At 47.8% G+C, this 16,266-nt stretch overlaps 1 protein-coding gene across 1 annotated transcript in view; it reads right to left on the bottom strand.

The window, feature by feature from the left end:
• The window catches only part of FLT3 (fms related receptor tyrosine kinase 3), a 134,110-nt gene that overhangs the window by 22,005 nt on the left and 95,839 nt on the right, over window positions 1-16,266 (bottom strand). Inside the window, exons 20-22 of the mRNA XM_040426171.1 lie at window positions 14,639-14,761; window positions 12,850-12,961; window positions 12,665-12,764 (exon numbers count right to left, since the gene is read on the bottom strand). Coding sequence (XP_040282105.1) covers window positions 12,665-12,764; window positions 12,850-12,961; window positions 14,639-14,761 — 335 coding nt within the window. The remainder of the gene's footprint in view (window positions 1-12,664; window positions 12,765-12,849; window positions 12,962-14,638; window positions 14,762-16,266) is intronic.

The following is a 16,266-nucleotide window of genomic DNA, read 5'->3' as shown; positions in this document are numbered from 1 at the left end:
TGACATAAGGCCAGATTCTCTGTTACGGGACCTCTCTCCTCTGCCTGGGTGCCTGGGCCTAAATGTGTGACAGTGGCCTGTTCCAGTGGTGGGTGACGTGATGCCTGATTCTCTGCTATGACATGAAGACAGATTCTGTGCTGACATAAGGCCAGATTCTCTGTTACAGGACCTCTCTCCTCTGCCTGGGTGCCTGGGCCTAAATGTGTGACAGTGGCCTGTTCCAGTGGTGGGTGACGTGATGCCTGATTCTCTGCTATGACATGAAGACAGATTCTGTGCTGACATAAGGCCAGATTCTCTGTTACAGGACCTCTCTCCTCTGTCTGGGTGCCGGGGCCTAAATGTGTGACAGTGGCCTGTTCCAGTGGTGGGTGACGTGAAGCCTGATTCTCTGCTATGACATGAATACAGATTCTGCGCTGACATAAGGCCAGATTCTCTGTTACGGGACCTCTCTCCTCTGCCTGGGTGCCTGGGCCTAAATGTGTGACAGTGGCCTGTTCCAGTGGTGGGTGACGTGAAGCCTGATTCTCTGCTATGACATGAATACAGATTCTGCGCTGACATAAGGCCAGATTCTCTGTTACGGGACCTCTCTCCTCTGCCTGGGTGCCTGGGCCTAAATGTGTGACAGTGGCCTGTTCCAGTGGTGGGTGACGTGAAGCCTGATTCTCTGCTATGACATTAAGACAGATTCTGTGCTGACATAAGGCCAGATTCTCTGTTACGGGACCTCTCTCCTCTGCCTGGGTGCCTGGGCCTAAATGTGTGACAGTGGCCTGTTCCAGTGGTGGGTGACGTGATGCCTGATTCTCTGCTATGACATGAAGACAGATTCTGTGCTGACATAAGGCCAGATTCTCTGTTACAGGACCTCTCTCCTCTGTCTGGGTGCCTGGGCCTAAATGTGTGACAGTGGCCTGTTCCAGTGGTGGGTGACGTGAAGCTTGATTCTCTGCTATGACATGAAGACTGATTCTGCGCTGACATAAGGCCAGATTCTCTGTTACGGGACCTCTCTCCTCTGCCTGGGTGCCTGGGCCTAAATGTGTGACAGTGGCCTGTTCCAGTGGTGGGTGACGTGATGCCTGATTCTCTGCTATGACATGAAGACAGATTCTGCGCTGACATAAGGCCAGATTCTCTGTTACGGGACCTCTCTCCTCTGCCTGGGTCTAAATGTGTGACAGTGGCCTGTTCCAGTGGTGGGTGACGTGAAGCCTGATTCTCTGCTATGACATTAAGACAGATTCTGTGCTGACATAAGGCCAGATTCTCTGTTACGGGACCTCTCTCCTCTGCCTGGGTGCTCGGGCCTAAATGTGTGACAGTGGCCTGTTCCAGTGGTGGGTGACATGATGCCTGATTCTCTGCTATGACATGAAGACAGATTCTGTGCTGACATAAGGCCAGATTCTCTGTTACAGGACCTCTCTCCTCTGTCTGGGTGCCGGGGCCTAAATGTGTGACAGTGGCCTGTTCCAGTGGTGGGTGACGTGAAGCTTGATTCTCTGCTATGACATGAAGACAGATTCTGCGCTGACATAAGGCCAGATTCTCTGTTACGGGACCGCTCTCCTCTGTCTGGGTGCCGGGGCCTAAATGTGTGACAGTGGCCTGTTCCAGTGGTGGGTGACGTGAAGCCTGATTCTCTGCTATGACATGAATACAGATTCTGCGCTGACATAAGGCCAGATTCTCTGTTACGGGACCTCTCTCCTCTGCCTGGGTGCCTGGGCCTAAATGTGTGACAGTGGCCTGTTCCAGTGGTGGCTGACGTGAAGCCTGATTCTCTGCTATTACATGAAGACAGATTCTGCGTTGACATAAGGCCAGATTCTCTGTTACAGGACCGCTCTCCTCTGTCTGGGTGCCGGGGCCTAAATGTGTGACAGTGGCCTGTTCCAGTGGTGGGTGACGTGAAGCCTGATTCTCTGCTATGACATGAATACAGATTCTGCGCTGACATAAGGCCAGATTCTCTGTTACGGGACCTCTCTCCTCTGCCTGGGTGCCTGGGCCTAAATGTGTGACAGTGGCCTGTTCCAGTGGTGGCTGACGTGAAGCCTGATTCTCTGCTATGACATGAAGACAGATTCTGCGCTGACATAAGGCCAGATTCTCTGTTACGGGACCGCTCTCCTCTGTCTGGTTGCCGGGGCCTAAATGTGTGACAGTGGCCTGTTCCAGTGGTGGGTGACGTGAAGCCTGATTCTCTGCTATGACATGAATACAGATTCTGCGCTGACATAAGGCCAGATTCTCTGTTACGGGACCTCTCTCCTCTGCCTGGGTGCCTGGGCCTAAATGTGTGACAGTGGCCTGTTCCAGTGGTGGGTGACGTGAAGCCTGATTCTCTGCTATGACATGAATACAGATTCTGCGCTGACATAAGGCCAGATTCTCTGTTACGGGACCTCTCTCCTCTGCCTGGGTGCCTGGGCCTAAATGTGTGACAGTGGCCTGTTCCAGTGGTGGGTGACGTGAAGCCTGATTCTCTGCTATGACATGAATACAGATTCTGCGCTGACATAAGGCCAGATTCTCTGTTACGGGACCTCTCTCCTCTGCCTGGGTGCCTGGGCCTAAATGTGTGACAGTGGCCTGTTCCAGTGGTGGGTGACGTGATGCCTGATTCTCTGCTATGACATTAAGACAGATTCTGTGCTGACATAAGGTCAGATTCTCTGTTACGGGACCTCTCTCCTCTGCCTGGGTGCCTGGGCCTAAATGTGTGACAGTGGCCTGTTCCAGTGGTGGGTGACGTGATGCCTGATTCTCTGCTATGACATGAAGACAGATTCTGTGCTGACATAAGACCAGATTCTCTGTTCCAGGACCTCTCTCCTCTGTCTGGGTGCCGGGGCCTAAATGTGTGACAGTGGCCTGTTCCAGTGGTGGGTGACGTGAAGCTTGATTCTCTGCTATGACATGAAGACTGATAATGCGCTGACATAAGGCCAGATTCTCTGTTACGGGACCTCTCTCCTCTGTCTGGGTGCCGGGGCCTAAATGTGTGACAGTGGCCTGTTCCAGTGGTGGGTGACGTGATGCCTGATTCTCTGCTATGACATGAAGACAGATTCTGCGCTGACATAAGGCTAGATTCTCTGTTACGGGACCTCTCTCCTCTGCCTGGGTGCCTGGGCCTAAATGTGTGACAGTGGCCTGTTCCAGTGGTGGGTGACGTGAAGCCTGATTCTCTGCTATGACATTAAGACAGATTCTGTGCTGACATAAGGCCAGATTCTCTGTTACGGGACCTCTCTCCTCTGCCTGGGTGCCTGGGCCTAAATGTGTGACAGTGGCCTGTTCCAGTGGTGGGTGACGTGAAGCCTGATTCTCTGCTATGACATGAATACAGATTCTGCGCTGACATAAGGCCAGATTCTCTGTTACGGGACCTCTCTCCTCTGCCTGGGTGCCTGGGCCTAAATGTGTGACAGTGGCCTGTTCCAGTGGTGGGTGACGTGATGCCTGATTCTCTGCTATGACATGAAGACAGATTCTGTGCTGACATAAGGCCAGATTCTCTGTTACAGGACCTCTCTCCTCTGCCTGGGTGCCTGGGCCTAAATGTGTGACAGTGGCCTGTTCCAGTGGTGGGTGACGTGATGCCTGATTCTCTGCTATGACATGAAGACAGATTCTGTGCTGACATAAGGCCAGATTCTCTGTTACAGGACCTCTCTCCTCTGTCTGGGTGCCGGGGCCTAAATGTGTGACAGTGGCCTGTTCCAGTGGTGGGTGACGTGAAGCCTGATTCTCTGCTATGACATGAATACAGATTCTGCGCTGACATAAGGCCAGATTCTCTGTTACGGGACCTCTCTCCTCTGCCTGGGTGCCTGGGCCTAAATGTGTGACAGTGGCCTGTTCCAGTGGTGGGTGACGTGAAGCCTGATTCTCTGCTATGACATGAATACAGATTCTGCGCTGACATAAGGCCAGATTCTCTGTTACGGGACCTCTCTCCTCTGCCTGGGTGCCTGGGCCTAAATGTGTGACAGTGGCCTGTTCCAGTGGTGGGTGACGTGAAGCCTGATTCTCTGCTATGACATTAAGACAGATTCTGTGCTGACATAAGGCCAGATTCTCTGTTACGGGACCTCTCTCCTCTGCCTGGGTGCCTGGGCCTAAATGTGTGACAGTGGCCTGTTCCAGTGGTGGGTGACGTGATGCCTGATTCTCTGCTATGACATGAAGACAGATTCTGTGCTGACATAAGGCCAGATTCTCTGTTACAGGACCTCTCTCCTCTGTCTGGGTGCCTGGGCCTAAATGTGTGACAGTGGCCTGTTCCAGTGGTGGGTGACGTGAAGCTTGATTCTCTGCTATGACATGAAGACTGATTCTGCGCTGACATAAGGCCAGATTCTCTGTTACGGGACCTCTCTCCTCTGCCTGGGTGCCTGGGCCTAAATGTGTGACAGTGGCCTGTTCCAGTGGTGGGTGACGTGATGCCTGATTCTCTGCTATGACATGAAGACAGATTCTGCGCTGACATAAGGCCAGATTCTCTGTTACGGGACCTCTCTCCTCTGCCTGGGTCTAAATGTGTGACAGTGGCCTGTTCCAGTGGTGGGTGACGTGAAGCCTGATTCTCTGCTATGACATTAAGACAGATTCTGTGCTGACATAAGGCCAGATTCTCTGTTACGGGACCTCTCTCCTCTGCCTGGGTGCTCGGGCCTAAATGTGTGACAGTGGCCTGTTCCAGTGGTGGGTGACATGATGCCTGATTCTCTGCTATGACATGAAGACAGATTCTGTGCTGACATAAGGCCAGATTCTCTGTTACAGGACCTCTCTCCTCTGTCTGGGTGCCGGGGCCTAAATGTGTGACAGTGGCCTGTTCCAGTGGTGGGTGACGTGAAGCTTGATTCTCTGCTATGACATGAAGACAGATTCTGCGCTGACATAAGGCCAGATTCTCTGTTACGGGACCGCTCTCCTCTGTCTGGGTGCCGGGGCCTAAATGTGTGACAGTGGCCTGTTCCAGTGGTGGGTGACGTGAAGCCTGATTCTCTGCTATGACATGAATACAGATTCTGCGCTGACATAAGGCCAGATTCTCTGTTACGGGACCTCTCTCCTCTGCCTGGGTGCCTGGGCCTAAATGTGTGACAGTGGCCTGTTCCAGTGGTGGCTGACGTGAAGCCTGATTCTCTGCTATTACATGAAGACAGATTCTGCGTTGACATAAGGCCAGATTCTCTGTTACAGGACCGCTCTCCTCTGTCTGGGTGCCGGGGCCTAAATGTGTGACAGTGGCCTGTTCCAGTGGTGGGTGACGTGAAGCCTGATTCTCTGCTATGACATGAATACAGATTCTGCGCTGACATAAGGCCAGATTCTCTGTTACGGGACCTCTCTCCTCTGCCTGGGTGCCTGGGCCTAAATGTGTGACAGTGGCCTGTTCCAGTGGTGGCTGACGTGAAGCCTGATTCTCTGCTATGACATGAAGACAGATTCTGCGCTGACATAAGGCCAGATTCTCTGTTACGGGACCGCTCTCCTCTGTCTGGTTGCCGGGGCCTAAATGTGTGACAGTGGCCTGTTCCAGTGGTGGGTGACGTGAAGCCTGATTCTCTGCTATGACATGAATACAGATTCTGCGCTGACATAAGGCCAGATTCTCTGTTACGGGACCTCTCTCCTCTGCCTGGGTGCCTGGGCCTAAATGTGTGACAGTGGCCTGTTCCAGTGGTGGGTGACGTGAAGCCTGATTCTCTGCTATGACATGAATACAGATTCTGCGCTGACATAAGGCCAGATTCTCTGTTACGGGACCTCTCTCCTCTGCCTGGGTGCCTGGGCCTAAATGTGTGACAGTGGCCTGTTCCAGTGGTGGGTGACGTGAAGCCTGATTCTCTGCTATGACATGAATACAGATTCTGCGCTGACATAAGGCCAGATTCTCTGTTACGGGACCTCTCTCCTCTGCCTGGGTGCCTGGGCCTAAATGTGTGACAGTGGCCTGTTCCAGTGGTGGGTGACGTGATGCCTGATTCTCTGCTATGACATTAAGACAGATTCTGTGCTGACATAAGGTCAGATTCTCTGTTACGGGACCTCTCTCCTCTGCCTGGGTGCCTGGGCCTAAATGTGTGACAGTGGCCTGTTCCAGTGGTGGGTGACGTGATGCCTGATTCTCTGCTATGACATGAAGACAGATTCTGTGCTGACATAAGACCAGATTCTCTGTTCCAGGACCTCTCTCCTCTGTCTGGGTGCCGGGGCCTAAATGTGTGACAGTGGCCTGTTCCAGTGGTGGGTGACGTGAAGCTTGATTCTCTGCTATGACATGAAGACTGATAATGCGCTGACATAAGGCCAGATTCTCTGTTACGGGACCTCTCTCCTCTGTCTGGGTGCCGGGGCCTAAATGTGTGACAGTGGCCTGTTCCAGTGGTGGGTGACGTGATGCCTGATTCTCTGCTATGACATGAAGACAGATTCTGCGCTGACATAAGGCTAGATTCTCTGTTACGGGACCTCTCTCCTCTGCCTGGGTGCCTGGGCCTAAATGTGTGACAGTGGCCTGTTCCAGTGGTGGGTGACGTGAAGCCTGATTCTCTGCTATGACATTAAGACAGATTCTGTGCTGACATAAGGCCAGATTCTCTGTTACGGGACCTCTCTCCTCTGCCTGGGTGCCTGGGCCTAAATGTGTGACAGTGGCCTGTTCCAGTGGTGGGTGACGTGATGCCTGATTCTCTGCTATGACATGAAGACAGATTCTGTGCTGACATAAGGCCAGATTCTCTGTTACAGGACCTCTCTCCTCTGTCTGGGTGCCGGGGCCTAAATGTGTGACAGTGGCCTGTTCCAGTGGTGGGTGACGTGAAGCTTGATTCTCTGCTATGACATGAAGACAGATTCTGCGCTGACATAAGGCCAGATTCTCTGTTACGGGACCGCTCTCCTCTGTCTGGGTGCCGGGGCCTAAATGTGTGACAGTGGCCTGTTCCAGTGGTGGGTGACGTGAAGCCTGATTCTCTGCTATGACATGAAGACTGATTCTGCGCTGACATGAAGCCAGATTCTCTGCTATGGCATGAAGAGACTGATTCTCTGCTGACATGAAGCCAGATTCTTTGCTATGGCATGAAGAGACTGATTCTCTGCTGACGTGAAGCCAGATTCTCTGCTATGGGACCTCTGTCCAATTGATATTGGTTCATTTTTATTTTTTTAATTTTAATTTTAATTCATTTCCCTATCCACATTTGTTTGCAGGGGATTTACCTACATGTTGCTGCCTTTTGCAGCCCTCTAGCTCTTTCCTGGGCTGTTTTACAGCCTTTTTAGTGCCCAAAAGTTCGGGTCCCCATTGACTTCAATGGGGTTCGGGTTCGGGACGAAGTTCGGGTCGGGTTCGGATCCCGAACCCGAACATTTCCGGGAAGTTCGGCCGAACTTCTCGAACCCGAACATCCAGGTGTTCGCTCAACTCTAGTCAGCACCTATAAAACCCTGCTCCTGGCCCTAACTCCTATCCGTATGGGCACCTCTCGATGGTAGAGATGCCCATACACAGGAACCTAGAAAACCCTGGTGGCCCTCGGATGCCCTAATGGTAATGACAGGGCAGAGACAACCCGCTCCTTCCCTGGTGAAGGAACCAGCGTCTCGCTGAGGCCTAGTAAACAACAAAGGTGGGGGGAATACAAAATACAACAAGCAGAACACTTAACTTCTGAGGCTGATGGATGATGGATGAACAGGACTTCAACTAGAACCACACTCCAGCTCTTCCAAAAACCAAATGAAGCTATCCAGAGCAAGGAGTGATGGGTAAAGTCAGACTAAATAGCGGGAGGTAAAGGACACATGATCCACACCTGAACAGGAGGTGTGGACATACAAGCAACACACAGACAAAGTGAAACCAAAACCAAAAGAGGCTGTCAGATCACTAATGTGCAGATAATCTTTCAGACCTTCTAAAACCTGTCACCGGTGTGACACTGCCTGTTCCGCAAATTGCAGAACGCACACGGGTGGCATCCGTGTTTTGCGGTTCCACAATTTGCGGACCACAAAACACGGCACGGTCGTGTGAATGCACCCTTTTTCACATCAGTAGGACCAACGCTGCAGATATCGTCCCTGTGCACTACAGAATGGATGGAGCTGTGCAGATCCACAGCATATTTACTCCAGAGCAGCTGATCATGGGGTTCAGGATGAAATTACTTGGCTGGCTCCATCTTGACTAAGGTCAGTTGGTTAACGGTCCATTGTGAGAAATACATCAACATTGGTGGTAAGATCGTAAGAGCTTGATCTGTTAACTCTTTAAGGACTAGGACAGGATTTTGGACCAAGCATTTTTAATAAAACTTTTCATTGATACACTCCAAGAGCCATAAATTTATTATTTTATTATCTACAAAATTGAATGAGGACTTACTGTTTTTTTTGCAGGATAAGGGTTCATGCAAAACTGGAGAGAGGCTTTGACCTCACTGTGCAGGCACTGACTGGGGTCAGTGAAATGGAGGTGGGAAGAGGAGGGCAAGATCAGGACTATGAGATCAGCAGTTGGGTTCATGTAGGAAGAAGGGGTAGAGGGAAAAGTGCCAGGGAGGTTAGTCCTGAGCTGGAACGCCCTAGTAAATATGCCTGTTTGGCTGATATTAGAGATGAAAGCCCAGGGCCAGCAACACTGCAGCAGGGCGTTTCTCCTAGCAAACAGGAGGATGACCGCTGCAGGAAGGATGAGAAAAGGAGTGCAGCAAAGGTTAGACAGATGCTGGTGGTAGGGGACTCTATTATTAGGAGGACAGACAGGGTCACCTGTCGCCGAGACCGTGAATGCCGAACAGTGTGTTGTTTTCCAGGTGCTGGGGTTCGGAATATTGCGGATCGGATTGACAGATTGCTGGGTGGGGCTGGGAAGACCTGGCGGTCATGGTACACATTGGCACCAATGACAAAGTCAGGGGGAGATAGAAGGTCCTTAAAAATTTTAGGGAACTAGGAGAGAAGCTCAAGTCCAGGACCTCCAAGGTAGTATTTTTAGAAATACTACCAGTGCCAAGAGCGTCACCAGAGAGACAACGGGAGCTTAGGGAGTTAAATAAGTATCTCAGAAGCTGGTGCAGGAAGGAAGGGTTTGGGTTCATGGAGAACTGGGCCGACTTCTCTGTCGTTTACAGGCTCTACAGTAGGGATAGGCTGCACCTTAATTGGGAGGGTGCAACTGCCCTGGGGGAAAAAATGGTTAGATGGCTGGAGGAGCTTTTAAACTAGGATCTGGTGGGAGGGGGGGGGGGGGGGGTGTCATACTAATAAGGGGGTAGATAGTGTAGATAGAGAGTGGGATATAGGAGGGGACAGTGGGGATTTAGTGGGGGCTGGGGTTAGTGAGGAAAGTAGGGAGAAGACTGGGCAGAACTATACACTGATGAAAAATAGAACTGCTGGTAACAAGAACCTGTTACATACAAACATCAACCAAGGTAACAAAAAAAAAATCATGGATATTCGCTTTACAGGTAATAGTAATTTAAAATGTATTTTCACAAATGCCAGAAGTCTAGCTAGCAAAATGGGGGAGCTGGAGGCTATGGTACCAGAAGAAGACATAGATGTAGTTGGTGTGGCTGAGACATGGTTGGGCTCTTCGCATGACTGGGCTGCAAATATTGAGGGTTTTACACTATTTAGGAAAGACAGGGTCCATAGAAAAGGTGGTGGGGTGTGCCTGTATGTGAGGAGTGATCTGAAGACAAGTGTGAAAGAGGCAATTGTGGGTGAGAATGGTGATGATGTGGAAACCTTATGGGTGCAAGTTCAAAGGGATAAAAACACTGAAAAAATAATACTTGGTGTAATCTATAGACCCCCTCACATCACAGAAGAGATAGAAACGCAACTATATAACCAAATAGAGCGGGCGGCACAGGCTGGTACAGTGGTCATAATAGGAGATTTTAACTTCCCAGACATTGACTGGGGTCATGGTTCTTCCTCAACCGCAAAGGGGAGAAGATTCCTCAACTTGCTGCAGGACCACTTTATGGGCCAGTTTGTAGAAGCTCCCACTAGGGGCAATGCTCTGTTGGATCTGGTAATTTCTTATGATGCAGAGCTTGTTGGAAATATTACAGTTCGAGAAACACTAGGTAATAGTAAGCACAATATAATTATATTACCTCTAAACTCTGTCAGGCAGAGCAAAAATTTTAAAAAGGCTAATTTCCCTGGGTTGAGGGCAGCATTTCAGGGCATAGACTGGGAGCAGCTACTGTCACAGCTTTAAATCCACATTGAGTAATTGCACTAAAAAATGTATTCCTTTAGGTAACAAGTATAAACGGCTAAAATTAAACCCACCATGGCTTACAGCTTCTGTAAAAAGGGCAATAAAAGACAAAAAAGGGCATTTAAAAATATAAATCTGAGGGGTCAGCTGTAGCCTTTGAAGTTTACAAAGGGCTTAATAAAATCTGTAAAAAGGAGATAAAATTAGCAAAAATACATAACGAACAGCAGGTGGCAAAAGATTCCCCAAAAATTCTTTAAATATATAAATGCTAAAAAAAACAAGGACTGAGCAGGTAGGTCCCCTAAATAATGGCAAAGGGGGGTTAGTTACTGAAGATAAGGAAAAAACTGAGTTAATAAATGTTTTTTTTAGCTCTGTTTATACAAAATAAGAGAAAGGAGCTGATATCTGTGGTGCTGGGGCTGTTAGTATATCCAGTGATATACTCAATTGGCTAACTGTAGATATGGTCTAAGATAAGTTAAATAATATAAATGTGAACAAGGCTCCAGGTCCAGATGGATTACACCCAAGAGTGCTTCAGGAGCTCAGTTCAGTCATTGCTGTGCCCCTGTTTATAATTTTTAAAGATTCTCTATTTACTGGTACAGTGCCAAGTGATTGGCGCAAGGCAAACGTGGTGCCCATATTCAAAAAATGATCTAGGTCCTCCATAGGTAATTATAGACCAGTTAGTTTAACATCTGTTGTGGGAAAAATGTTTGAAGGACTCTTAAGGGACAAAATACAGGAGTATGTGACTGTAAATAATATAACTTATATAGAAGGATTTGGGTGTCCTTGTAGATCATAGATTAATTGACAGCATACAATGTCAATCAGCTGCTTCTAAGGCCACCAGGATATTGTCATGCATTAAACGAGGCATGGACTCGCGGGGCAGGGATGTAATATTACCACTTTACAAAGCGCTGGTGTGGCCTCATCTGGAATATGCAGTCCAGTTCTGGGCACCAGTACATAGAAAGGACGCTCTGCAGCTGGAAACAGTACAGAGGAGAGTGACTAAACTGATAAGGGGCATGGAGGGTCTTAGTTATAAAAAAAAGATTAAAAGAATTGAATTTATTTAATCCTGAGAAGAGACATTTAAGGGGAGACATAATTTACCTATACAAATATATAAATGGGCCATGCAAAAAATACGGTGAAAAACTGTTCCATGTAAAATGCCGTCAAAAGACAAGGGGGCACTGCCTCCGACTGAAGAAGAAAAAGTTCAGTCTCAAGAAGCGTCAAAACTTCTTTACTGTAAGAACTGTGAATCTGTGGAATAGACTTCCTCAGGACGTGGTCACAGCAGGAACAGTGGACAGTTTTAAAAAGGGTTTAGATGAATTCTTAAAAGTAAAACAACATTTTTATGAAAATGTGTAGAAATCTTAGTTTCATTTCCTTCTGGGATTCGCATCCCCACCTATCCCTTGGTTAAACTTGGTGGACTTATGTCTTTTTTTTCAACCGTATTAACTATGTAACTATGAACACGAATGTGGCTTGAATCCGCATCCAAGCCGCATTTTTTGCGGCTCAGGTGCTGACCCATTCACTTTAATAGGGCCGTTCCGTGGGGCCACAAAAAAAATAGACCATGTCCTATTCTTGTCCATTTTGTGGACAAGAATAGGCATTTCTATCAAAGGGCAGCCCATTCCGGTCTGCAAATTGTGTAACGAGAGTCATCTGTGTTTTGTGGATCCACAATTTGTGGACTGTAAAAAAACTGTGCGGTTGTTTGCATGAGCCTTAACTTGTACTTTTAATTGCATTCAACAGCTTGTCCCATCTTGACTATTATGGCATATCCACAGGGCAATGCACAAATGCGGGTCTCACCTCTGGGACTTGCTCCTGTCTCAAGATTGAGGCCCCACTATGAATGGAAAGGATGGCATGCATTCAGTGTGCTTGGCTATTTTTAAATGTCCTAGCAGTTAATGGAAAAAGGTGTAGATTAGTGGCATCTTCTTCATGCACATTGGGCCCCTGGTCTTCAAATTGGAGCAGGTCCCTAAAAGAGTGATTGGCTTTTTGAATGACGTTAGGTTCTTTTTGGTTTCCATTAGGTTCATAATAAAAGTTAAAGGCATTTATGGGATTAGGATAGGCCATCAATATCAGATTGGTAGGAGTCCAAGTCTCGGCCTCACTATCAATGGGCTATTTGAAGGTACAAGTGCCGGGACCACTTTATTATTTCCATGGGTTCATCTACTTGCTGCTTTATAGCTACAGCGTGGCATATTACAGCTTCATAAAATATACTTGAATGGGACAAGGACGAGATATCCTGAACCGTCGCTCCTAAGTAGCAAAATTCCTGCTTTGGCTATTGGACATGAAAGGTTTTCATGTACTCACATTTCATCGGTGGCATAGAATGGTTGGTCCATTTTAAATCCACTTTGCAAAAGCTTGTAAAATTTTGCATCAACCGGTATGCCTGGATATGGATTTATCCCTTTAAGAAGATACAAATGCAAATTAAACACAGAATGCTATACATGTAATATGTATGTAAGTTTCTATTAGAGATTGTAACATACCAAGAGAAAATATTTCCCAAAGTAATATGCCATAAGACCACACATCACTTTTGATAGTATATATTCCCTCAAATATACTCTCTGGAGCCATCCATTTAACTGGCAGTCGAGCCTGGAGAAGACATAAAAGCAGAAATATGTGAAGTGTCACAGGCAGAATAGCTTTCTGATTCAAAATTTCTACATTTTTGGGTTTTTCAGAAGTACTACTAATTGTCCAGTAGGTGGTGCTGCTGATTACTTTATTATCAAATTCTATTCCCATCTGAGACAATGAGGGCATAGTGCTAGTATAGGCCCCTATTGTCTGATAGGTGCAGCTGGGGATGGCCACCAAGCACTCTCCCCATAGTACTGAATAGGAGCGCACAGCGCTTGCGCGTCCACTGCTCCCATTCATTTCTATGGGGCTGACGGCTATTTTTGGCGGCCCCATAGAAATGAATGGAGGCAGCTGCGCATGCGCAGTATGCCCTCCACAACTTTCGGGCCTCCGTTTTCAGTGTTCCAGCGGTGGGTCCCGCACCTATCAGAAAATGGGATAGGTCATCAGTATGGATAGGTCATCAGTATGGATAGGTCCTCAGCAGTGATGGTCAGTTCGCAGTGTTCGCCAGCGAACACATGCAGGCTGCCATCTTGACTCACCTGTCCGGCGATGCACAGGTAAGCCCTTACCTGTGCCTGTGCCAGGAGCCGGTCTGAAATCAAATGTGGTCATCGGGAGCAGGCAGTTCCGAGAACAGCCCGATGAAGGCCCCCAGAGGCTGTTCTTGGAACTGCCTGCTCCCAGTGACCGCATTTGTTTCAGACCACCTCCCGCCACAGGCACAGGTAAGGGCTTACCTGTGCATCGCCGGACCGGTGAGTCAAGATGGCAGCCCGCATGTGTTCGCTGGCGAACACTGCAAACTGACCAATACTGGTCATCAGTATCTGACCAGTGGGGGTCCAAAACCCAGGACTCCCACCAATCAGCTGAGAAGGCATCAGCACTCACAGTAGTTCCGCGGCCTTCTCTCAGCTCACCAAGCACAGCGCCGTACATTGTATAGTGTCTGTGCTGGGCATTCACTTCAGTGGGGCTGAGCTGTGCCTAGGCCAAGTGACTGATCAACATGGTGTCACATGACCTAGGCAAAGCTGCTAGCGCCTACTGCGAGCGCGATGCCTTCTCAAACAGTTGATCAGCGGAGGTCCCGGGTGTCAGACCCTCACCGATCAGATACTGATGACCTATGCAGGTCATCATTTAAAACATTTTGGAAAACCCCTTTAACTAGCCTGCGATGATTTATGCATAATTAGCACACGCTAATGCGGCAATGTTAGATCGTAGTGCATGTAATGTATTCCTATGGGCCAAGTCACTATTATAACAAATTACAACAATGTTGCATTTTTGGCAGTTATTTCTAATTTAATGCAAATTTGTTCCACCCATAAATAAATAAAAAATATAAAAAATAACATGAAAATGTTTCTGCGATGTAAAAAGTACATGCAATTTTGAGGTGAGATATTAAAGGGGTCATCAGAAGGCAAATATTTATTACTTATTCATAGCTTAGGTCATAAATATATGATGGTTGGGGGCCCCACTGATCACTAGAAGGAGGTTCCCAAGCCCCTTGTTCTGGAGGAGTTTGAACGGAGCAATAGACATGCGCCCTGCCTCTCCATTATAGACTACGGGACTGACAGATGCTTGTCATGGAACCAACACAACATTCTGATAGATTTCTACATTTTTCAGAAAACAATGGAGATTTGTTGAAGATCCACTTACGTTGCCTTTGACCACATAGTTGGAGTCATTCACAATATCTCTGGCAAGTCCGAAATCACATATTTTGGCCACTTTTCCTTTGTTTATCAGGATATTTCTGGCTGCAAGATCCCTGTGAATGCACTGAGGAAAGCACTGACATTAGCAATCAGCAATAACACTGCTGGCCTGGCTTTCATGCCACTGCGTGTAGGACAATCTCATTACTATGGCTTACACTTATACCTTGAGATATCTTGGAGCTTGCAGAACACTGAAACAGATGTATACAGCTCTGGCAGCTGTATACAGTGAGCTGTCCCTAGTGGTGGCTGCAGGCAAACAAGATGTAATCATTTAAATCAGTTAAATATTGATGACCTATCCTCATGATCAGTGGGGGAACGACACCCAGGACCCCCACTGATCAGCTGTTTGAAAGAACCCTGTGGACCCTTCATAACATACCAAACACAGCGCCGTACATTGTATAGTGGTTGTGCTTGGTATTGCCGCTCAGGCCCATTCATTTGAATGGGACTCAGCGGCAGAAAGGCCATGTGACTGATGAATGGGACGTCATTGGCCTAAGAAGAGGCTGCTCTCCTTAATGCCATGGCCTCTTCCACTAGGGGTGCTGGGAGTCAGACCCCAACCGATCAGATAATGGTGACCTATTCTGAGAAGTTCCTAATAACCCTTTTAAGAGAACCTGCACACGAGTGTGGGTGAACGTACATAAGATCCTCCAGAATTTCCGTGCAGATTTATGAAAGTTTCTGCAGCATATCCGCACCAAAATCTGCAATGTCTAACAGCGTTTTTTGGTGCGGATATAATGCGGTGTTTCCGGCAGATCCCACCCTTCCATTTGTGTCATCTCATATACTTTGCTGGTACCGTAATACACTGCATTTTTTCTGCAAGAGAATCTACGCTGGAAAACCACGCGTATTCCGCAACAGGTGCAGGCAGCCCTATTAGAGGTTGCCACACACGGTTTTTGTGTTGTAAGTTTTTTTGGACCAAAAAAATCCTCAAAAAAAAACAAAACAAAAACACCTGACTTTGCTGACCATGTTTTGTTGCCTTTTTAGGGTAGTTTTGCCCATAAAGTGTTTTACCACCTGACACTTTTAATCGTGTTTTTTGTATGCCTTGCGTTATTTTTCTAGGCAAGTATGTACCCCCTTGTATTGTCACTTCCTCTGCAGAATTGTATGGGAAAATACAAAAAAAAAAGACCTCAGGGTCCTCAGGCAATTCCCAATTGCCCAAATCATCAGTCCACCCCTCCTCCTTAGTAACCATTCCATTATTTTTTGAATTTATCTTGCAGAAATCCCGCAGCCTGCTCACGCACAGTGCAGAACATGTATACATTGTGACGCCTCTGCTAGCAATAGTACAATGTATACATAGCTGTGGTGTATCCGACTCACAAAAATATGGGATGAGAATTTGGTGTAATGACGACCCTTTAGAAAACCCATCTACCGTATGTTGTACAGCAGGCAAAGGCGACCAGACAAGTTTTTGGCGTAGAAAATGTTGCACCTAGTTGACACCCACAAATTAAAAACTGACAACCAGGAGGAAAACATGCAAAAAATGCAATGCTTTATAAATGCTGCACACTGCATGCTCCA

The sequence above is a fragment of the Bufo bufo genome, chromosome 3, assembly GCF_905171765.1.
Source record: "Bufo bufo chromosome 3, aBufBuf1.1, whole genome shotgun sequence".
Classification (NCBI taxonomy): Eukaryota; Metazoa; Chordata; class Amphibia; order Anura; family Bufonidae; genus Bufo; species Bufo bufo.
This window is presented reverse-complemented; position numbering and strand designations above follow the sequence as displayed.